At 39.8% G+C, this 23,440-nt stretch overlaps 1 protein-coding gene across 1 annotated transcript in view; it reads right to left on the bottom strand.

Annotated features, from left to right (window-relative positions):
• The window catches only part of LOC129183354 (calcium-binding protein 2-like), a 40,305-nt gene that overhangs the window by 11,356 nt on the left and 5,509 nt on the right, over nucleotides 1-23,440 (bottom strand). The window contains exons 2-8 of the mRNA XM_054780486.1: nucleotides 22,568-22,627; nucleotides 20,954-21,055; nucleotides 20,533-20,668; nucleotides 14,255-14,285; nucleotides 11,762-11,905; nucleotides 4,698-4,807; nucleotides 2,880-3,027 (exon numbers count right to left, since the gene is read on the bottom strand). Coding sequence (XP_054636461.1) covers nucleotides 2,880-3,027; nucleotides 4,698-4,807; nucleotides 11,762-11,905; nucleotides 14,255-14,285; nucleotides 20,533-20,668; nucleotides 20,954-21,055; nucleotides 22,568-22,623 — 727 coding nt within the window. The 5' untranslated portion in view covers nucleotides 22,624-22,627. The remainder of the gene's footprint in view (nucleotides 1-2,879; nucleotides 3,028-4,697; nucleotides 4,808-11,761; nucleotides 11,906-14,254; nucleotides 14,286-20,532; nucleotides 20,669-20,953; nucleotides 21,056-22,567; nucleotides 22,628-23,440) is intronic.

Consider the following 23,440-nt stretch of genomic DNA (forward strand, 5'->3'; position numbering starts at 1 on the left):
GCGGTACCGAATGATGGTGGTACCAGTGATCTGAAGAGATGCAGCCGCTGAAAAAAGACCTGCTTTTGTCTTCGATTTGGTTTTAAAATATATTTGACCAAAAACGGATCCCGAAAAAGAGGTTGTCTTATATTCTGGATTGTCATACCTGGATATTTGGCTCAATAGGGTAATACAGTATTGATATCCAGCTTGCATTTCTGTTAGCTCCTGAACAAAAATTTTGCTAAAAAGGCCAAAAAGTGCTCTGCCACTCATTACATAATCAGCTCAATGTACAGTGGTACTTCGGTTTTCGTTATTAATTCATTCCAGAAGGTTCGACAAAAAACAAACGTACAAAAACTGAGGCAATTTTTCCCATAAGAAATAATGTAAATCCAATTAATCCATTTCAGACACCCAAAAATATTAACAAAATAGTTTTACATGCAGAATAATAATGAATGGAACTTATTGTTGTTAAGATCAAATAGTCATAGATCAAAATACAGGTAGTGTTTCTCACCTTCTTTATTAAATTGCTGGCATTCGCAACTTTCTTTGGCCCCATGGTGGGTTATTAAGCAGTCGCCGTCAATAAAAAAAATGCATGGACAGTGAGTCAGCCACGCGGAGGGTGCTTTGTTTGGGCACAGTACAGGGCAAACGGACTCGCTTGTTACATGCAATATTGTACAAAAACCGAGGCAACATTTTGGTGAAATGAAAATCGGGGCATATGAAGTGTACTTTGTTTATACATAGATATGGCTTCATGACGTGTGAAGTTAATTTAATAGCACCTATGAGTTGGAGAGTGCATGGTCTATCTACAGTAGACCACACAGGTCTCATGGTCTTCTACAGTAGGCCCTGACAGGTCTATTTATGGACTATTCCGTCATTGTTGTTGCCTTGTTAGACATTCTGACTATGCAACACCTTCAGACTCCGCCCTGGGGTCTAATTAACGATGATGAGGAGGAGCACTTGCTTATTGATCTTCTCAGACAGTGACATCTGATGCACATCTTTTCATATATTCCCGATAATTGCGATAGATTGGATTGCTGAGACAAGACAAACCGGATGGTGCCTTTGTGTGCTTGCGCGTTGTGTGCTGCGTCCTGTGTGCGGTTGTTTATTTTCTTAGCAGGTAATGCAATTTCTGCTAAGTCCTTGAGCTGTCCAGCCCCGTGTCGCATGTGACACATTGTGCAGGCATGTGTATTGATTGAGAAGATGTGCAGTCAGATTGGAAAGAACCTTCTGGGCAACCCTCCTTCATGTAAATGTGCCTCCTCTCTCATCTCACCTCCATTCTTCCTCCTCCTCCTCTTTTTCATCACCCACCTACCATTTGAGCTTCGTTGTTATCCAACTTTCCCCAAAATGTCTTTCTTGCAGGCTTACCGTATGTACTCAGAGTGCCACTGTACTTGAGAGTACAACTGTACAACTGCTTGTGTAAGGGTGGAGCGGCTGTCCATTGATTGGTTTATGTCAGATGAGCCGCGAGAGGCAGGGGGGACTATACTCACAAAATGTCTTCAAGGTCGGCAGGTCTGTTTGTGTCTTATGTCAGGCTTGAATGATGCTGGTGTCAGTAACTCATACAGTGGTTTGTACAGACAAATAAATTTCAGGTTCTCAGTTTTGTCAAATTTCTTTCCCCTGGGAGAGACATGACGGCGTGACAGAAAATAACTGAGAACATCTGGTTTATGGACGATTGTTACTTTCATGTTTCAATGCGAATGGAGTATAACTTGTTTCACATCAGCAATTTCTATTTATGTGTTCTTTTATTCTTAGTTCCTATCAACAACGCAGTTGGAGGCGGAACTAATTGTTGCCTACTGTTTCCACATTTGACATATTAGATACACCTCCCTGAGCAGACAGCAACAAGTTTGCACTTGCTGCATGGCTGTAGGACCATGCAGAAGCAGAATGTTTGTTGTATGTTTTATTAACCATGTGACTTGTTTCTATTTAAGCCAGTTCGCGTGGGTTAGTTTGAAAACGCATGTATGTCACAGACATAATCACATGTATCGTACAATATTGAGGGGTAAAACCGGTGACGTGCGGTGAGGTCCATGGCTCCTTCGGAGTTTTCTTATGTTAATACAGGTAGATCATTAAGAGGATAGCCAGCTGCGATAGACTCCCTAGATGGATGGATGGATTGATATCTCTTAGCTGCTTGACAGTTGTTTGATAACTTGCTTCTTTGATCACCATTATCTTAAAATTATCATAACCGCTCCAGGTCATTAGTGTGTGAGTGACAGGAAGAAAAGCTCCGGCTCGCTTGGGGAGACGCCATTTTTAATCGGGATTATTGTTCCTTTAGTGAGATAATTCAAAACCTGCAATAAAAGCCCGTTGTTCCAGTGATCGTCCGGTGCGTGTGTGTCTCACCGAACATTACAGTAGCATTACTGGCACCGAGTGACCAGTGTCACAGCATCTTTGAATGCGTCCTCTGAATGCCTTTTACAGTATTTGTATTTTAGTTCATGTAGGCATTTTTATTCTTGAAAATGCTTAATGTAGGCAAGAAATGCGTACAATTTGCTTCAATGTGCATATTTTTGGCCGTATTCAACCACTAAACAGCATGATTTAATAACTGATACGTTTATGAAAAACTGTGATAGAGTGACGCCGCAACATACGAAGCGCAAAGTGGCGAGGGATGACTGAAGAAGATGACGCATCTTCTTTAGACTTTTTTTTCCCCTTGGAAACAAATACAGTCTTATACTATAAGATCCTAAATAGTCCCTCAAAGATTCCTCAGAAATTGTTAAAGCCTTGGCAGAGGTCTTTTGTTGCTCTTCCCTCCCAAGTGCTTACACCATCCTCCACCTTCCCCAACAGCTGCTCACCATCAAAGTCGATGTTGCCATCTTTGTTGAGGTCAATGTCACCCAGGATCTCCTCTAGCTCACCCTTCTTCAGTTTCTCACCCAGGAGGGTCTTCATGGCATCCTTCAGCTCCTCCAGCGTGATCTTTCCATCGCCGTTGCTGTCAAACTGCAAAGACAAAACAGCACAAGATGAAGAGGATTAGAGAACCAAAGTAAGTTTGTGTGATTGAACAGAGCACAAACAATGGAGAGGTTATTAAAAGACACATTACAAAGCCAATTAACATGTTCTTCAGATGGCAACAAAACAGATATGCTCTTAAGTAGGTCCAACCCGGGTTTCTTGAGGTCCCTGGAAAGCTGCAAACAGCTTGAGTGTGCAGATGGGGCAATGCTGACTCATGAGGTGTTAGTCCTGAAGTGAGAGCATCTTTTGAAGTGATGAAGAGGCTGAAAAGGAAGATGCTAATTTGCACACACATGCTCTGAAGTCACAAATGTGTTTCTCCTTTGATTATTTATGGCACTGACAGCAACGCAAGTGTGATAGAAGTAGCACTCATCACAAAGGCATATGATCAACCTTGTGTTGGGAGAAACTGTTGACATCAACGAGCAACACGCATCATGAAAACATTACTTCAGGTTGCAGTCGCATATCACAACTATCATATTAGTTCAGATGGTCACTGTTACCTTTTTTACATACATAACTCTCACTGGATATTTAACTAGAGTGGCAGCACAGACAAAAACAAAAGCAATTTAGTAGATGGAGTAAAGAGCTCCTGGTCCTATTTGATGCATGAGACCATATTTCCAATGAGGCTCTCTGGCCATATAAACCAAGAGAGGTATAAATCTTGAATTCACAATAGCACATCAAGCGTACTTCAAAATATATTAACACAAAAGCACTTTATCAGTGTCATCTGTGCTGCGGTAATCATTAATAACGTCGCACACAGTGCCCAGGCAATGTTGTGCTTAAGAATACTACAACATCACCTCATTTGTCTTGCTTGGTCAAATCAGGACACATCTTTGTATTTTAAAATACATACATGTAAAATTTGTAAAAAAATACAAAAAACAATTCTAAGTATAATTGATGCAGGGATAGGGTTGGAATAGATTAGGTTGATAGTATTGACGCCACAGGTAGTATCAGATACAGTATCACAACATAAACTCACTCGCAGGAGGGATTTGAAGCCAGAAAGTCAAATTATTTGAATGAAAGCCAATACAGTACCAGTTTTTGCTTTTGTTTACTTATTTTGCACCATTAACAATTGCGTGTAATAAAACGGAATAAGGCAATAATTGTATGGCTTTGTTAATACTGTTACATTGTCCTATATTGTGGTACAGTATTGTTAAAACATAAGTTTGTTGACAAAAATATTTTCTGTTTGCCTAAAATCTTTGTCCTGTGTTTTATTCTTTACAGTATAATCATGATCAACAAATGAAAGGCAAAATCACAAACATTCAATGATCTTGACCAATTTCAAGTAAAAAGTAGTGGAAACAGTATCAGCATTGGCAACAATAGCCCTTTAGATGTTTGATATCGGATCGATACAAAAATTAGTAGAATCGCCCACCACTCGTGGTTTAATAACTTCCGGGTACCCACTGATAACCTCGCGTCACCATAGCTTAATTGTGATGTTTATAAAGGTCCACGTTCACATTTTACCTGAACGTTACCATGAAGGCATGTCGCCAGTTCAGGGAATGTATGTCTTCATTGTTTTGCTGAAAAGGTAATTAACTTATTAAAATGTAATTTGTGAATGTAAATATTAACATCGTTTCCGTCTTCCTCACCTGTTTGAAGGCACAACGGAGCTCCTTGAGGCCGACCATGTGTGCAGTCTCAGCCAGCATCCTTGGGCCCATTAACTCACAGAAGTCATCAAAGTCTACATGGCCACCCCCTACAGAAAGACATCACATTAACTACTACAGGTGGGCAACTTCAATAGTGTTTAAAGCTAAAAAAAAAAAAGCCTTGGTTTTAAACTGGGTATACAACTGTTGCAATATCACGATTTTAGGCCACTTGAGGGCAGCAGAACAAATGGATGTGTCAGCAACAAGTTAAACTAGCGTCATGCGCATATGTTCACACAGAAAAGTTCATTTAAACATCAGGTAGGTGCTAATCTCTCACCGAGTATTGCTAATTACTCAATTAGTTTGAATATTTCTCTGGCCAAAATAAACTATCCACCTCTTTTACTGCTGAATACTGACATGTACTGTGATTTTAATCTTGTCAAAATACACCATGCTTGCAGCAGCTTAAAGCAATTGAAGAAAAATAGTTTTCAAACCCGCTAACTTCAGTTATTTTGAAAGGCGAAACTGAATATAATGTTTTGTTCTTACTGTATATATTGAGCAATAACCTTCAGAAAATTTGTGGTTGACTACAGCCTAGTGTTAGTCTGAAAATAGTTTTTGCCCAAATGAAATATTTTCAAGCATAAAAATGGCAAAATGTAATACAGTGTAAGCCATTAAGATTGCTAACCTATGAATGTAGTGTTCTACATTGGTCACTAGGTGTCAGTAATTGTTGGGTGAGACCGCCACCGAAGCACCAGACTTCAACAACCTAAGTTTAAATTATCTCACCACAGGCACAATAATAATCATCATCACCATCATCATCATAATAATAACACGGGTTACTGTTACGGCCATAGCCCACAATAAGCTAAAATTCAACTCTGAACCCCGACGTCACGTCCTGTCCACCATCAATTCTGCTCCCTAACAAGGTAAATTGTCTTGAATGGATTATTTTCTCTGATTAGATCTACCATATTGAGTATTACAAATGTAAAGGTGATTATATGGGTGTTAGAGGATTGGAAACAGGTTTTGCCTTTCTAAAGAAGAAATCCTACTTTTGCGGAAATTCGCTTTTCGCGGTCGGTTCTGGAACCAATTAGCTGTGATAATGGAGGGATTACTGTACTCCGACACATTGTCTGTCTCTGACTCGCATAAGGACGCCATGACACCATGGAAGCAAGATGAAGAGGATCCAGAGCTTTTCATCCAGGTATGTTCATGTACTAGAGTAGGGCTAATCAGTTGGCAGCCCGTGGCTCAAATCCGGCCCGTGAATGACGTCAGACGAGCCAGCGAGTGCAGTTCAAAACTAATTTTTACAACAGATTTAAAGGGTCACTGACATGACTTAGCAAATGTTCTGTATTGTTTGTAATTATGTTCTATGTTATTCGTTGAAACGAACACTAAATTCCTAAAATGTACATTCATAGCTCGTGGTGGTAGAAATGTTCACTGACTGCTGCAGAAAAGGAAGTGACAGCGGCGAAGGGGCAGCTCTCATCTTAGGCAGCGTAAACAAACATGAGAGGATGGACGAGATAGAAGATGCTTACAGTGATTATAGCAAAGATTTGAAAAGATTTTGCAAAGATGTGTCAGTAGTTTTTGAGAAGGAAGAAACATCTAGAGATGAAATAGAGAACTTGTAGAACATGGAATTAAGAAGAACGACCAACGAAGGGACTATGTGTCTGAGGCACAGGTGACAAAGAATGACTTTAAATGCTTGTCGCTATGGTGGCATAGTGTTTAAGAATACAATATGTAAATTAGACACGACTTACTGTTCCGTGGCAACTTCGACGCCTTTCTTCTCCTTTTGTCCTGTGTAGCATAGCATCAAGAATAGCATGCTAGCATCCAAAATGCGTTTATACCGTACTTTCAAGCCAAATGCTTCTTATAAAGGTGTTTCTTCATAGCAGTCTTCAGTGAAATGAACATGAGGCGGTGGTCCACTTGTCCCTTGTCTGACTTGCTTCATTCACTGTAGTCCTAAACCTCCGTCTTTTGGAAACGAAAACAAACTTACAGTGTCACTCCGACACTGTGAACAGCCAGCGGCAACACAACGTTTTAGCATGACGTCTATTTTGATGAAAAATATACCGGACGAAGTCGATGAGCTGGCTCTTGAAGGTTTTGTTTACTAGGCGTTAGTTGAGAGCTGCGCCTTTGCCAACGTCACTTGGGAAACCCCGCTTTTCTAAGGAGTTCAGACCAAAATGGCGGCCGCCACGTACAAAAATGTAATTTTTACAAATTTATCGTTCGCTTTTTTACAAACGAACAGCGTAGAACATACTGTAATTACAAACAATATAGAACATATTTAAGCAAAGTTGAAAAACATGACAGTGAGCCTTTAAGTAGGTCCTTATAAACAACAGGGCGCACCTGTCACATACTGTAGACCAGGGGTGTCAAACTCGTGCCATGGAGGGCCGAGACACTGCAGGTTTTCTTTCCAGCCAGTCACTAAAGCAGGTGATTTTAATGATCAACACCTTCAGTTTGAGGGAAGGAGCTCATCAATTAAATCACCTGCTGAAGAAACTGGTTGAAGAGAAAACCTGCAGCGTCTCGGCCCTCGGCCACGAGTTTGACACATGTGCTGTAGACGATTTTTGAATAGGACTTTATGACTTTATTTTATGACGATATCATCTAGAGCCCGACTGAATCGGCCCGATTATGGCTTATGACCGATTAATCAATATTGGTGAATACGTAATCGATATATGAACCTTTTTTGCTGTGCGGAGATACTGATGCTCCCTTCCAGTGTGTGTCTCTGTGCTGCTCCCTGCTGGGGTACCTGGCCCCTTGCTTCAGCATTTGTTTTTCAGCTGTTTGCAAATACTCAGTGCTTACAGATGGAATTTTTCAATAGCTAGTAAATATGACTGCCGTAATTGATATTGGTAAGATGTTTTGTGAATAAGCATTTTATAAACACATAAAGTGTTTAATTGATTTTAATTTAGCAGTCTTCTGCTTCTTTGTGTTGAATTGTATTTTGGGTATTAGAAGAATTTATGTACAGTGTATATCCTGTGTATATCAATGCTTTTATTTCATATATTGGGTAATATATCGGTTATATCGTCTTTTCAGCCCCCAATATTGGTATCTGTATCGGCCCCAAAATCCCATATTGGTCGGGCTCTAATATCATCCATTTGGTGAGTTGGCAGTCGGGTGCGTCGGGGAATCTACTGGATGGCAAAGACCAAATGTTGGCAGCTCGGTTATGTGAAGCAAATAGTAGCAAACAGTAAATACATCTGACCATTCTAAGCCTTTCTTGCAAAAGGTTAATGGATGCAGATAAAAAATGTAGGCTGTAATGATGCTGAGGCCGTTTACTCTTGCTTGTCCTCATCACAATTATCACATGAAATGAATACAAAGGGAGGCGGGTGCTGATTAGACACACAAAGGGTACAGACCAATAAACTGGTTCTGTTTTCACTATCTGGCCTGATAGATGGACATGTAATGATTCACTAATGTAATTATTACTGAGGATTTTTAGCATTCTACTGGACACAACAGCACATTTCGTCAAGTTCAGTCATAAATGCCACCATTTAATCTGTAATTTAAACAGGAATATAGGAGAGCTAATTATGTGATTTTGAGGCAGCTCTTAGGTATATTTTTGGCTGGTTCTACACTTGTGGAGCAGCAGTCTGGGAGTATCCTGACACTGCATTAAAGAATTTCCTTGCTTAAGTAGGTCAAGCCTATAATCACTGTATAAAAAAATTCAGAATAATATAATTCTTCCAGTTGAAAGTGCTTGGCCGGTTATAGAAAAAAAAAAAGGCATCGTTTCATTGTATTGTTTTTGCTATGAGGAGTTAAATAGAAAAGAAGTCCGCCATTCTCCCTGGAGAGCCAAATGACAGCATTAGTGACTGCATGAATAATTCATACTACACAGAATGAAACATAGTATCAGTAAACAAAACAATCTCTTGTTTGTCATAATAGTTCTGCTTATCGCTATGCTTTTCTGCGGCATTTAAATATTGTTTATCCACTCATTCTGATTACATGTTGGGATTACATTTCTAATGGTGATACATATTGTTAGTCACCATATTGTTAAGAACCTAAAGGACATTTCCACAATACGTCTCTCCATTTGCACTTTGTTGTTGCTTGCACTTGTCATTGTACCTATCTAAGTGTTAAAAATTGTTTTAAACGTGCTTCACCGAGTGAATCCAATAAAGTAGTGACAAAGACACAAACCATCTGGACTCAGGTCCCTGCAGACAACAGCAAAGATGCTTCGCCAGTATGATTACTGTTTATATTTTTATATATTTTTATATATTTTTTCCACTGAGCGGTATTGTTAAGCAGCTAAACCCTTTTTTATTTTTTATTCTTCAAAACCAAAAGCACATACATCTCAGAATGGTAGTGTTTGACACTGCATATTACATTAAAATTATACACGGGAATGATTCAGTCATTTCAAAGACAATATCAAGTAGGCCTCTCACGATAATGGATATATCGATTTATCGAACGATAGAAAAAAAACAGGTCGATAATTATGAGCCCTCGATAAATTGAGATTTACATGCATGCACGTCTGCTCCATCTGTTAGTCTCTCTGTGGTACAAAGGCTGGATGACAAGAGGGTTCACTCTGCATGTGTCTGCGTGCATTGGCTCTATATGAAATGAACACAGAAGAGAGGGATCATCTTTTCAGCTATTAAGCCTCTTTGTCCCAGTAGTGGATGCGGGGGCTACGTACACGGACTGCAAGCAGTTAGCTAGCAGGCGCGATTATGAATGAAGGCGCAAAAGTAATAGTTTCTAAGCCGAATGCCACAGTTCCAGTGTGGATGTGAAGCAAAGCCTTCTTCCCGACAGTCAACGCTTACTGAGGCGTTTGATCGGCGGAGTACATATTAAACGAAACATCACAAAATGGTGCGCGTTCACAGTGTCGCTCGCTACATTGCAAAAGAAATGCAACCTTTCAATACAGTTGAAAAGCAGTATTACACATTTGATTATTATCATTTTCAGTTTGTATTGTTTTACCAATAAACTTACGATGAAAGAGGTGAAGGTCCCAGGCAGAAATTTGACTATTATACAGTATGATTCAATTTTGGCAACAACAAAAATAAGAAACTCCAACTGCATGCAGTAAATAAAACAAATACATGTGGCAAGAAAGATTGAAGAAGTTAAAAAAAACTTAATAAAATATTAATATATTTCAAAATTGGAAATAATAATAATAATAATATCTACACAATATATATTTTTTAATATTACTAAAAATAAAAAAAATATATTTTTAAAGTGTCTTTTTGACATGCATTATTTCAAGGCTTTCACGGGCCACATAAAATGATACTTGGCCCCTGTGCCTTGAGTTTTACACCTCTGTCTTAAAGAATGTCTGCTTAAATCTGAGAAACGAAAAGCATTTAAAGTCACTCTTTGACGGAAAAAACTTGTGATCGGGATTCTTTTGTAGTTTTTACACAACAGTCGTCTTTTCAAGACTTCGTTTTTGGGCCTCACTCTCCAGGCATGACTAATCAACTTACGCTCAATCAAACTGTTCCAGTAGCTACTGTGGCTCATTTTGAAACTATATTTGGATCACGAGTACCTTGGAATACTATTATTTTGGATTACTATCACACTTCCGCCTGCCCAGCAGCCGTGAACGTGTACAAACCGGTGAAAACTGCAAAAAAATGCCAGAGTAACGTATGAGAAACGGCGATCGCTATCCAATGCTTGGCGTCGGAAATTTTGAACATGTCCAAAGTTTGGAACAGCTAGCGCCATCTGTCAACGTCAAGATATGTCTGTAGAACAGCTGAACAACGAATAAAATGTCAAAATAACGTACGCCTTTGTTCCGCCGATGAAATCAGCGCAGTTGGACAGAGCCTTTAAATACCATTCAAGAGACAGTTATTTCATTTGAGCTGACATTATTATTGGAACCCGAGCAACTTTTACAGTACGTATCATGTGTCATAAACAAATGGAGGATGTCAGGTGGGATACATTGTGGTCATAAACATAACTATATGTGACCATATAGTTATGTTTATAGTTTGCAGTTGGTGCAGAACTGCACTGCATTAGATGTAGAGGGGTTTCAAATATTATGGGTAACTTTAGGGTCAAAATGATAAAAACACCAGCATGTTTGCATCACTGCAAAATGTAACCTCCCTCCCAAGCCCACTTTCCACAAATTACATCTTTCCAGCTTGAACTGTTACGCTGCCTCTACATATACTATTTACTTATGTATATTTGGATGTTGCCCAATGGGATACAAGGTGCATCTATGCATCTGTGACCATGAATTTGTAGTTTTGTTCTATGATTGGTTTTGTTTTGGTGTTTTGAATTTACCATAGAGAGAGAGAGAGGACTTTTTATATACACTTTAGTTGTGTAGATTTGATCTAACCTCCTGGAACATCAAGGGCGCATAGGCTGGATTTGACTGGTTTTTACTGCCTTTCTCTGACGCTGTAGAAATATTACTCTCTTCCTCCAAATCTATGACAGGAATTCAGAAAATGACCCTTAAAAGCATGGAGAGGTATACCACTGCTTTTATAAAAGGATGGAAAGCCCTGATTGAGACCACTGAGAGAGAATATTTCAACACACACTTGAACATGCAGAGTCACACTCATATAGCGCAGCACATGCAGGGTAAGAGCCATTAATCAGTCTGAAAAAAATGTCTGCAATGTACCCGACTTCAAAGACAAACATCAATTCCGTGCAGGGGCGGGAAAAAAGTGCAATACACACTAAGACACATTACATATTACTCACACTTGCTCACCTGAGAAGGACCCATCAGTCATTCGTGCATGGCATATCAACTATGGGAAAAATGGAAAAACATGCACCAATACACACACACACACACACACACACACACACACACACACACACACACACACACACACACACACACATACAGCCCAAAAATGAATACACACATCTCATCTTGATTTGCTGGATGATTTCGATGAGTTCCATCTCTGTCGGCATGTAGCCCATAGTCCTCATGCAGTCTGCAATGTCTTTGTAATGGATGAAGCCATCCGCATCGTAGTCAAACTCCTTGAAGGCCTCTCGCAGCTCTGACGCACACACACAAATTATAGCAATCAGAAACATTGAAATAAACTTTTCCCAGAGTCAAACAGAAATAAACTCATCCTCAATCCCCCAACAATGTTCAGACTTCAATTTCAGAGTGAAATGAATTCATGTTAACAAACCTTACTGACCTGAATATAAGACGACCCCTCTTTTTTTTTAAGACCCGTTTTTAGAAAAATCAAAGACAATGTGATTCAATTTTTTCTTCAGTTTAGCACAGTAGCAACTGGTACATTGTAATAAAAAAGGGTCACGTATTTTTTAGCTGCTAGACAGCTGTTTGCTCCCTTGATCATCATTATCTTAAAATTGGCATCATAAATCTTCCTCTGTTGTTTTTTTCGTTTTGTAAGAACCTTTGAGACACTTTTCCAACGGGTCTCTGTGTCGTGGCTGCATCTCTCATGGTCACCGGTATGAGTGACAGGAAGAAACACTTTAACTTGCTTGGGTGAAGTTGCTTGGTGCCACCTGTTGGTTTGCATGTTTCAGTCTCGAGGCCGAATATAAGGCAACTCACCTTTTAATACTTTTTTTTTCTAGGGAATATTCAGTACAGTCAATACAGTACAGTCATACCTCAGTTTTTGAACCCTCCAGTTTTCGTATCATTCAATGTAATGTACAGTATATCATTAGCAGAAACACAGTGCAAAGTAACGAAACTATTGAGATCTTGTCCAAATGATATGCGGTTGGGGGAACTACTTTTTCTTCCGCCTGTCAAAACGGTGGCCGATCATAAATGGAGCCATGTGTGGATCTCCACAAATAGCCAAGACGCTGTGTGCAATATTTGTCAAGAAAGAGTAAGGGCTTGTGGCAACACAACAACCTCGTGTTAAACACCTCAGGTTGAACCTCAACACTGTATATGAGGCATCTGTGAGGCGCACAGAAGAGGAGAGCGGTCAGAGCAGTGTCAGGTGCTGCTAGGCAAGACCGACATCTCTGGCAGAGTCCTTCGGTGCTGCTGTCAGGCACGATCCAGGTACAAAGGTATGAACATGTGGAACGTTAAGCGGCGCTAAGCACTGTTGCTATTAGAGGTGTTCAAACCAAATATGGTTATTAAATAAATAATGAAATAAATTAATGCTTCACAAATAGCCGCATTGGTTCAAAGTAATAATATGTGATATACAGTATGTACAGATATACAGTATGTGATAATTTGTCAGCAAAATGTGGAAAGAACCTGAACCAACCTTGCCACCGCTGAGCAAACTAGCAGTGAGATCCCTGTTCATGTTAAAATCTTCGTGTAACTATGAATTGTGAATTCATTTTCATTCTTATAGTAATTCTTGATAATTAATTTTAATGGTTGTATTATTCATTTTCACATATTTTATATGATTCAGTTATCTCTCTTTTGGGTTGTTGTATATTAGCTTGGCTATATTGTAAATAACATCACTATACTTCTATATACTTAGAATGATACCAGCCCAAATTTGATTGCGTATTGGATCGGAAGGGAAATCAGTGGTATCACACATAACTAGTATTTTACCCTTTGTTGTGTTGAGCCTTGTATTAATGAAAATGTGGACGGACTACTTTTACCCAGCATTGCTTGTTTATTCAGCCATCTTGGATCATAACAGCCGACACCAAATCTGTTACACAAACTAGTCCGTTTGCCGCATCAGCAACAAGGAGGTAAGACATCTAGGTAGCTAATGTTGTGAAAGGGGTAAAAGTGATTAGAAGAGATCACAAAGAATCGAAAATGTTGAGAAGTTGTTGGTGTGGATCACCCCCTCTCTCGCCCCTCCTTCCTCGCCATCTTGAGATGTTAAATGTTAATTTAACCATCATTTGTCATTTATACATTTTGGCATTGTTTACTGTGTCTAAAACTATGATTATGCTATATATTTTTGTTAATAGTTTTGGCCATCTGGAACAGATTAACTTGATTTACATAATTTCCTATGGGGATTGCTTTGGTTTCCGTACATTTCAGTTTTCGTCTGACCTTTTTGAATACAGGTTTTTGTGTCCATTACCATAACTGACCTGTTTTCTTTTTTCTACCCTGGACTCTAAAGGGTTAATCAGGAAGGAACCTTTAGCAAAACGGGTCACAGGAATGATTAATAATTAATGCTTAATAATACTTTCCCATACCCCCCAGAACGTCTTTAAAATAACAGACTTAAAATAAGAAGTCTTTAAAATAACACAAATGCAGACCCGGTACAGACTACTTAGTGCAGTGGCAATCTTTCCAGGAGGGAATTTCTACATGGTTGTCTAAGTACTGTGATGTAATTGTGCATGTTTGACTGTATGTCATCATGATGCAAACAATATCTTACCATCTAACTCCAGTGGCATCAGCTCTCTCTCCTGTGCAGCACAAAGAAGAAAGACGTTGGTAGTTACAAGACAGCATTGGACGACAGGAAATAAAAATCAAGGTGACTTTAAAATGAAAAATTCTCCTGAGAAAACACCCCAGTGATAATCTGTTTGGGACTACCAAATTACAATAACATGCATATCGTGTCAGCTCAGCTGCACGCTGACAGCAAACTCTAATGGGATTTCACCCTGCAACGTTTCTTTCTAATTTGCAAAATGACGCAAGATCATACACTCCTACACACACACACACACACACACGCGCATACGCACGCGCACACACACGCACACATACATACACATGCACTCAACTACAACTGTAGCCTCCACAGGGACCCAGCATACGCTTAGCCTGGGTGCACACAAACACAAACACATACCTACACACGAGCAAATGAAATGGTGGCTCGTACAGATCTTGTTCTGTCACAAAAGACACAGACCCAGAAAGACGGCTGCATATGTTTGCCACACATCATTTGCATTTGGCTTTGTGTGTGTAAAACATTCAGTATTCTGTACCTTGTTTTGACATTTGCTTAGGCTGACTCTTCCTCTATTTCTCCTTTTACCCCCACCCCGCCAACCACAACAAACACACACACACACCACACGCACACACACACACGCACACACACCAGCCAGGAGCACATCTCAACATTAATACAAAGTATAAGTGTAGCAAAGGTTGAATAGTCATTAAACAGTTTTGTTAGCATGTCAAACAGAGCAGAAATGCATCCTGAGTCAGCACAATAGCAAAAACAGTCTTTTTAAAGAGAGAAATGCCTTGTTTGTTTCCTCATGAGTATAACTGTGGTTCATTTGCCTCAGTCCCTGAAACAATTGTCTCATTTGCATATTTGTAAACATGCACTGGATTTAATTTGCATATGTAATGCTCAGATGATTTGAAAGACGAACCAGCAATTAAATTAATAGTTTCATCAAGATCTGGATGCCTTAAGTAAAATACATTTAGTTCCTATGGTACATTGTTTCCACTCAATCACTTTCAATGCACCATTTGTCTCCTAAAGCATTGCTGCATCCACTGGGGGAAGCGAGGAACTTGAAAACCCACTCATCCTCGTATAGGACGTATGGAGACGTTGCTTAGCTCTAAGCCTGAGGATATATCTATAAGCTCAAAGAAACTTGACTGACACCCCAGCTTAGTAAGCATATCAAAGCTCCGATCATTTTGTCTTTCAGGCAGCTGCAGAAAACATTATGAGACTAAATTGCATTTAAGGCCGTATACCCAAAGCATATGACAAGCAGCAGAAGTAACAAATAGTATCCATGATGAATAGTTACAATTTACATTTTTGTGTGTGTGTTTGTTTAATTGTATTTCTACAATGTGCCACGGCCCAATAAAAAAGGAGCTGCAGGGCGCCAATGGCCCCCAGACCACACTTTGGACACCCCTGGACTAAATGAAGAATGAAGAAATGTGTTTTACTAAAAACTGTGCATTGGTTTGTAACTGTTGATCAATGCAATGACTGCTTATTAAAGTACAAGTTTTGAATGATTTGCATTTTACATTAAAAAAGTGGACAAAGCATGCAACTTGTCCATGTTGTGTGCTGCCACTGTCACTGCTACTGCTAACAACGATGATGCAAAACGTTAGCTCGCCTAATTAGCTCCAAGCCAAGCCCCTCTGTTCAGGCTAACAATGTCGCGGTACCTACCAGCCTCCATCTGGACTCAGCACGCCTTCTCCCGGCGTAAGCCATCACCCGGTGTCGTCCAATAATTTATCCTCAAATAAGATAATAATCTCCACATATATAGGGTCCTTTTTACCTGTATTTTACCACCATATTGTGTAGTGTAGTGTTGTGAATAAAACACAGACAGAAACAGAAACAAATGGCTAGCTTGTCTAATTGGATGTCAGCCTCTGCACACATCGCTCCAAACAAGCTGTAATGCCCGTGCTTGTCGTTAAGGAAGACATAGTTGTGGTGCAATTCCAATCACATTACTAACAAGCGGCAAACACGGCATGTTATTAACATACTCATACAATGTGAGTCGCGCTAGCATGCTCTGCAAACCCGCAGTTCCACTCACGCAAGCTGATGAGTAAGAGATGACTTTCCAAGTTATTTCGCCAACTTAGCTGGTGTTTCAGGTGGCCGCTTCAGGAAGGGGTAGGTTCGTGTTTGTAGGGAAATATCACCATGAATGAGGAGTCCGCTGGGGAAATATTTCCCTATCCAAATGTTTCTTCTCCACCATTTCATTCACATTATGTCATTTTTCGCTTTTAACAGTAGATTCCGTTAACACGGCAGTCATAGGGCCCTACGCATAGCACTCGCTTGCAATCTTGGATCTCTTTGGTTCCAACATTTCTGGTTACCCTCTGCAAGTTTTATTCTGTGATCACTTTCTTTGTGGAGACCTGCCTTGTTCCAGACAGTAACTCTACCAAGTGTTTAATCTGAGAAGTACAAAACAGTGAAGTACATATTATATGCGGGCCATAGTCTGTTATATTTTTAGACTTTGACACGGGCCAGTTTGTATGGACCCGCGGGCTGTAGTTTGGAACCCCCTGATTTAGAGTATCTAATGCAAGATGAGTTTTTGGACTGTGCGTGTATCTGAGGAGAGATATGAACGCAGAACCACCTGACTCAGAGGCAGACACACTAACCACATACGCCATCATGCTGCCTTCTTGTCTAGGACTTGGTCCCCTAACCCAACCCATCTACAAAATTAGCAGCAGACAAGTGAAAGCGGAAGAGCACACACCAGAACATAGGATTTGTGTGTTTTCCCCGGAAAAATCTCTCAATGATAACAAAAGTGAAAAATCCTCGCTTTGCACCTTTGTCTGTGGCATAACTGCAGGTATCTTAGCCTATGTAATGATAGTGAAATACGTTTAAAAAGTCCTATACTGTGCTTATAATATGCACTCATACATATAAATCAAGTCATTTTATTGACTTGAGTGTCATTTTGTTGAAGTGCTCCACCACCTCAGGACGAGTAGCGACGCCTGTGGTGTTTTTAGCAGCAGGTCCACATGGCAGGCACGCAAACAGTTATTCAAGGTGTAATATTGCCAACACAAATTCAGTGCCAACGCACACGTTTGTTCCAGCAGGGGTCAAACTATTTGCCTGAAACGCTCAACTACTCTTGATTTCTACAAATGTCTTCATTTTTAATATTGTTTTCAACATTGCAACATAAAAGGAGCTCTAATTGCCCAGGGTGCAGCAGTGATGTTTACCCTATAAAAGATTGTCTAGTCCACAAGGGCATATTTAGATAGCAAGGTCAACACATTAATTGGATTTTTTTTTCTCATCCAGCAAGGATTAGATGGCGTGCCATGCGGATTCTCGATGCACCCATCGGAATGAGCCCATTAACGGTTAATTTCATTCTGTCTGCCTTCAGATGGCCCATTGAGCTCCCTGCAGCTTCTCAAGCATGAGGACATATAAGAGGTATGTGGACGCAAAGTCACAAGTAAATGTGACGTTCAAGCGAGCATGATGCAGCTGGAATGCATGTACATGTACTCTACGACAGTCCTACCCCTCTAGTGAACTGTCGATCTGTCTTTTGCCCTTTGCAAGTCTTCTGTTGTAGCGGTGTCAGTCACTCGTTTTCATTCTCTGTTTGTCCTGTCCAGCCTCCTCTAATGAGGGCTGACAGTACACTTAGCTAAGGGGCTAATTAATACTGATGCAAGGATTAGGATCACTGCAGGATGGATGGTCTCCTTCACTCAGGCGCTCAGCAGCAAATAATAACACTGTACACGTGGTCCCTATACAGTGTCGTATACCTGGCTAGTGGTGAATTCAAAGCCAGGGGCTGTGACAGCATAGGAAGCACACAAGGTCATTCTGGAGCTGTTGTCACCTCCAGTTAATGGGCTTTAAAGCAACAAAACAACCCCTTTAGTTATGAAGAAACCTAGTTAAAAACATCATTAAAATGTTAAAGCAGATGACTCCCTTTGGTGAAGATTGCGCTCTTATCTTTTGTAAATCCCTCCCCTCTGATGAAGACGTTTATGAAAAAGCTTTTAGTTTTGTAATGAAGTCTCACCAGGGGCTCATAAGGTTCCGTGATGAAAGCGATATTGCCATGATGGTAATGACAGGAAGCACAACAAAGCAGAATAAAATACGTAATGCACTTAGACAAAGGTGTGTATCTGTCTTAATGTTTCCTTAAGTTCCCTTAAGCCCCTAAAGGTTTTTGGGAATTCAAACCAAAATATGTACCTGTAGTTGCACAAAACTAACTCATGAGACTTCAGCATATCTTTAGACTTCAGCTCACTAAGTATCTAAAAGATGCCTTCACAAGTGTTTTTTGCCTTTGAATCAGTTCGGAATGCTACCAGTAATGGTAAAGAGAGAAATGACGGAAGATGGATATTAAAGTTATTGCAATGGAAAACAGTACAGTGGAACCTCGGTACAGTGCGCCTAACAAACTAATTGAGTGCCGAAATGAAGCATCCGCTTGTTGTGTGATGAGGTGTTCAAGAACACTGCGTATTTCTGGGTGTTAGAGGAATCTGTGCTATTTTTTAAATTATGATGGCTGCAAAAAAGTTGCAAATGACAGAACGGGTGCCAGCCAGTGTGGCTGTGCGGTTGTACGTCGGTAAACCTCACTTTCTAACGCCTTAAGAGTTACATGGGACATCAGGTTGGCAGTCCAGGCTTTTAGCTCAAAGGATAGATTCTTATTTGGCGGACCTTGGTTTGAACCTAGGGTGGAACGTGGGGCTGGCTCAACCTAGTGGGTTACACAAAGTATGACGGTAGCATGTTTTAAAATAGGATTGTTATGTAACCTTTCCTTAGTTCACATAGGTTGCATCGGGAATGGTTTAACAGAAACGCATATCAGATAGTGAACCGGGTGAGTTTGTGCGCTTGTCTTCAATAAAGGTAAAGTCATGTTAAATGTTCATTTATCCATTTAATTCATCATATATATGTATTTTGTGTTCTTTTCTGCAAAACTATAATGATTCTCTATAAAATGTTTTTTGTGGTAATATTTTTTGGGTGTCTCGAAGGAATTGTATTTATATGAGTTCATGTGGGGAAAAATGTATTCAATTTTGTACGTTGTGTTTTTTGTCTCACCCTTTGGAATGTATTCATGACGAAAACCGAGGTTCCACTCTACATGCGTCTCTGTCCTGGCTTCTTAGTATACAATTGACTGTTTAAACTTTAATATAGAGAAAGGATTTTGTGCAACGTCAGATCTTTCTCTGTAGAAATATTAGTGTCAAGACATTGTTAGCTGGTGAAATGTCTTAATCATTTTGTCCTTGGCCATGCAAAGTCTCATTAACTAAAGTCCTAATGTGTGCTTCCTACTGATACAAACTTTTGGCTACTCCACCCACTTTAAAGCCTACGAGGATGTCTTTGCTTGTTGATTAGGATGAAAACATCAAAATAAGCACAGCCAATGCCAAAGCTGCCACTGGCTTGGATAGGAACAGCGGCAATGACGAAACATGAGTCAAGCTGGGCAGCAAGCCAGCCAGTCCACGTTGGTCGAATTATTTCTTGAGGTTTTACTTTGCAGTTTCCATTTGGTTTCCCTATATTTGAATTACTAGAGTCAGGTATGATATTGACTTTGACTCATGCTCATTTGACCTGTTCTATATCAGCAATTATTTCCTTGGAAACAAAGTGTTCATTCATGTGTTGTCATGGTTCGCCGCAGACATCACCCTGTGGTTAAATTCTCAATCAATAGTCACTATGTCTGTGCAACAAATGAATCTATCTGTAGAACAATATACCATAACTATAATGTCAACTCAATATTATACCTTGAGGCATACTTATACCACGTATTCCACTTTATCTTGATCAATTTCCTTGTGAGAATGCTCCCCTTACATTTGATAAATTTACATTTAAACCACTGTGGTGTACTTTTGTCAATAAACAAAAACATAGTCCGAAGCCGATAAAGGTGCACACTAAATACCAACATAACCTGCAGCACTGCACTCAACTTGGATTGATGGTAGGGCTAACACAACAAGAGCTGTATCTTGGCTGGTCTGCAAAAGCCGCTAAAGTAGGTTATCAAACCAAATAAATCTGAAGCTCTTATTCTCAAGTCAAATCAGTGCTTTAAGAAAAAATCTGAAGTACCTGTCGTCATGCTTGTATGTGATGTGTGTTATTGAACTGACCTGTCCAAAGAGTTTATTGAGGTAGGCAATGTAGGCGGCAGCCACTGCTGAACTGTTGCTGAGGCTCCTTTTACTGCGCCGACGGCTCTCCTCACCACTACCGCTGCTCTTTTTTGGAGTCGCAGGAGACTTGGAGCTGTGAAGTGTGCATAAATGCACCACAGTTGATTTCCTATCATAACCTGCCTAATACTACACACTTGTTTTAGGTAATATTCTTAACATTTTCCATCAAGCTCGCTTTGAAATAATTGCTGACGGAAATGATTGAAAAACATAAGCAGTCCAATCAGCTGACATGGCTCATTACTAGTCGCTGGAGAGCTTTAAGGGCTTGTGTTGTGGCCGAAGCACCAATCAATGTGACTGATTCTCTCCTTCTCTTAATCAGTGTAGATGAGAAACAGAGATTGATAATAACCAGAATTTCTTGGAGAGGCTGAGCTGAAGAGCCTTGTTTTTAAATCTACCGGCGGTCGGGGATCTGCCAGCTGGTGGACCCCTCCCCCCTCGAGGAGACATGCTAGGAGAAAAAAAAAACAAGCAAATTGAGCACCGTAAAACAAACATTTACAATAATCACACTTCCATAATGATTGTATGTATTAGATTTGATGTGTGTCAGTATTATTGTATTCCACTAGGAGTAACTAGGACTCTAGTGCTATAACAGTACGCCATAATCACGGTTTGCTATGTACCTCAGTTTTAAGGTCATTAAGTGCAGCATTGATAGTTGTAGCCCCGTTTTCGATAGCCACTGTACAATGTCGGAACACTGCTTTTATCTTATCCACTTGCCTTTGTCCGTTTAGGTATTTCACGGGGAAGGCGAAGTGTTCCCAAACAGGAAAGTTTTAATGAAGGAAGAGGGTTTTCAAACTCTGGCTGCACTGCATTTGTTTACGCAGTAGACTATGGGCAGTTACAGTATAAATCCTGTCCCTCACTTAAATATATGTACTGTGTGGGAAATTGGTATGCCTATGTACCATACCGAATGTTTCTTACTGAAAAATCTGATACCAATATATGTACCGTTACACACCTAATGGATTCCAAGCCGTTTGTTTGCAGCTGCGGCGTCTGCCACTGCCTCCACTGTGCAGATTTTTTCAACAGTACATAAGATCTCCACTGAAGTTGTATGTATGAAGGCAGTTGCCTTTAAGTTTCATTTTATGTGGATGACAGTAGTGAGCATGACAGTTGGAGATAGGAGTTACAAAATCTCCTAAGTGGTGACATCTGTCTTCTAGCAAATGTATGGTCGTCACCCACCGCTTTGTTGTTCGAATTTCGCAGCATCACTCTATCACAGTTTTTCAAAAATGTATGAATGAATAAATCGTGCTGTTTTATGGTTGACCTTATTAGTAAAAAAATATGCATTGTATTGAAACAATTTTTTTGTTGCCTAAATTAAGCATTTTTCAAGCATAAACATGGCTATATGAAGTAAAATACAAATATAAAAAAAATTCAGATGCATTCAAAGTTGCTGTGAATGATATGAAATATCCTACACTGGTCACTAGGTGCCAGTAATGTTACTGACAGACAAACACCAGATTTGATTGCCGGAACAACAGGCTTTTATTGCAAGTTTGAATGATCTCACAACAGGCACAATAATCCCTAATAATAACACGGGCTACTGTTGTAGCTGTAACCCATACCAAGCTAAAGCTCAACTCTGAACCGCCAACGTCACTTCCTGTCCACTCGGCACTCATCTCCCCTAGGAAACATTTATAGCAACACACATTAACATGTCTTAAATGGTTTATTTACTTTTATTATGTCTACTATATTGGGTAATTCAAAAGTGGGTGTTAGTTCATGTCTTTAAAAATGTAAAAAAAATGTATTTACAAGGTTGTGAATAGGTTTTCTATGCTCTAACTATGAAAATATTCCATTTAGAAATAAGCAATCCTACTTCACAGAAATTGGTCGGGTCTGGAACCGAGGGATTACTGTATAACGTTAGTATCAACTCAATACTAATTTAAAACTATTATATTTTACTGACCTGGCCGCAGAAGATGGTCGACTTTCAGGTCCCAACTTTGCACTTTTTACGGACATTGTGCTGGAAAGAAATAACAATTCTCTCAACAACTTACAAAAAACACAAATGCATTTTCATTAATAAAATATTAATAGCTAATTTGTAGGTAAAAACAATTATACAGTAGAATATGAATTCAGTACAATTCCAATTATGAACCCGGAAGTTCAGTATAAATATGCTTCCAAAGCCATTCAAACGGTATTTGCCAAAGCGGGGTACTCAACTTCTGAATTTACTTTCTCATATTTTTCAGTTCTTAATGCCCTTAAACAAAAAAAAAAAACACAGAAATGTTTACTTCACTTATTTAGTTGTGCCACAAGGGAAGTTTTCAGTTTTACCATTTTTATCATGCGTGTAAACACAAACCTTAATATGCTCATGCATAAATCAAGGGAGCGATAAGGGTCCAATGTCCAGGTAGTTGGGGTTCAGTTATTTGCTGAAGGGCACATTGGCAGTACTCTGAAGAAAACTACTATCTTAACAGCAACTAGCAGTCCCATCCTCCATATTTCTGTACACTGATCCATAAGCGAGCTGCATGGTGGCTGAGTGGTTAGCACACAGTAATACAGGCCACACAATCTGGAGATCGGGAAGATCTGAGTTCGAATCACCGCTGGGCATCTCTGTGTGGAGTTTGCATGTTCTCCCGTTTTTTCTCCGGTACTCCGGTTTCCTCCCACATTCCAAAAACATGTATATTAGGTTAATTGGCAACTCTAAATTGTCCATAGGTATGAATTTGAGTGTGAATGATTGTTTGTCTATATGTTGTTTGTCCCTGCCTCTCGCCCGAAGTCAGCTGGAATAGGCTCCAGCATACCC

This window comes from Dunckerocampus dactyliophorus, chromosome 6, assembly GCF_027744805.1.
Source record: "Dunckerocampus dactyliophorus isolate RoL2022-P2 chromosome 6, RoL_Ddac_1.1, whole genome shotgun sequence".
NCBI classification, from domain to species: domain Eukaryota; kingdom Metazoa; phylum Chordata; class Actinopteri; order Syngnathiformes; family Syngnathidae; genus Dunckerocampus; species Dunckerocampus dactyliophorus.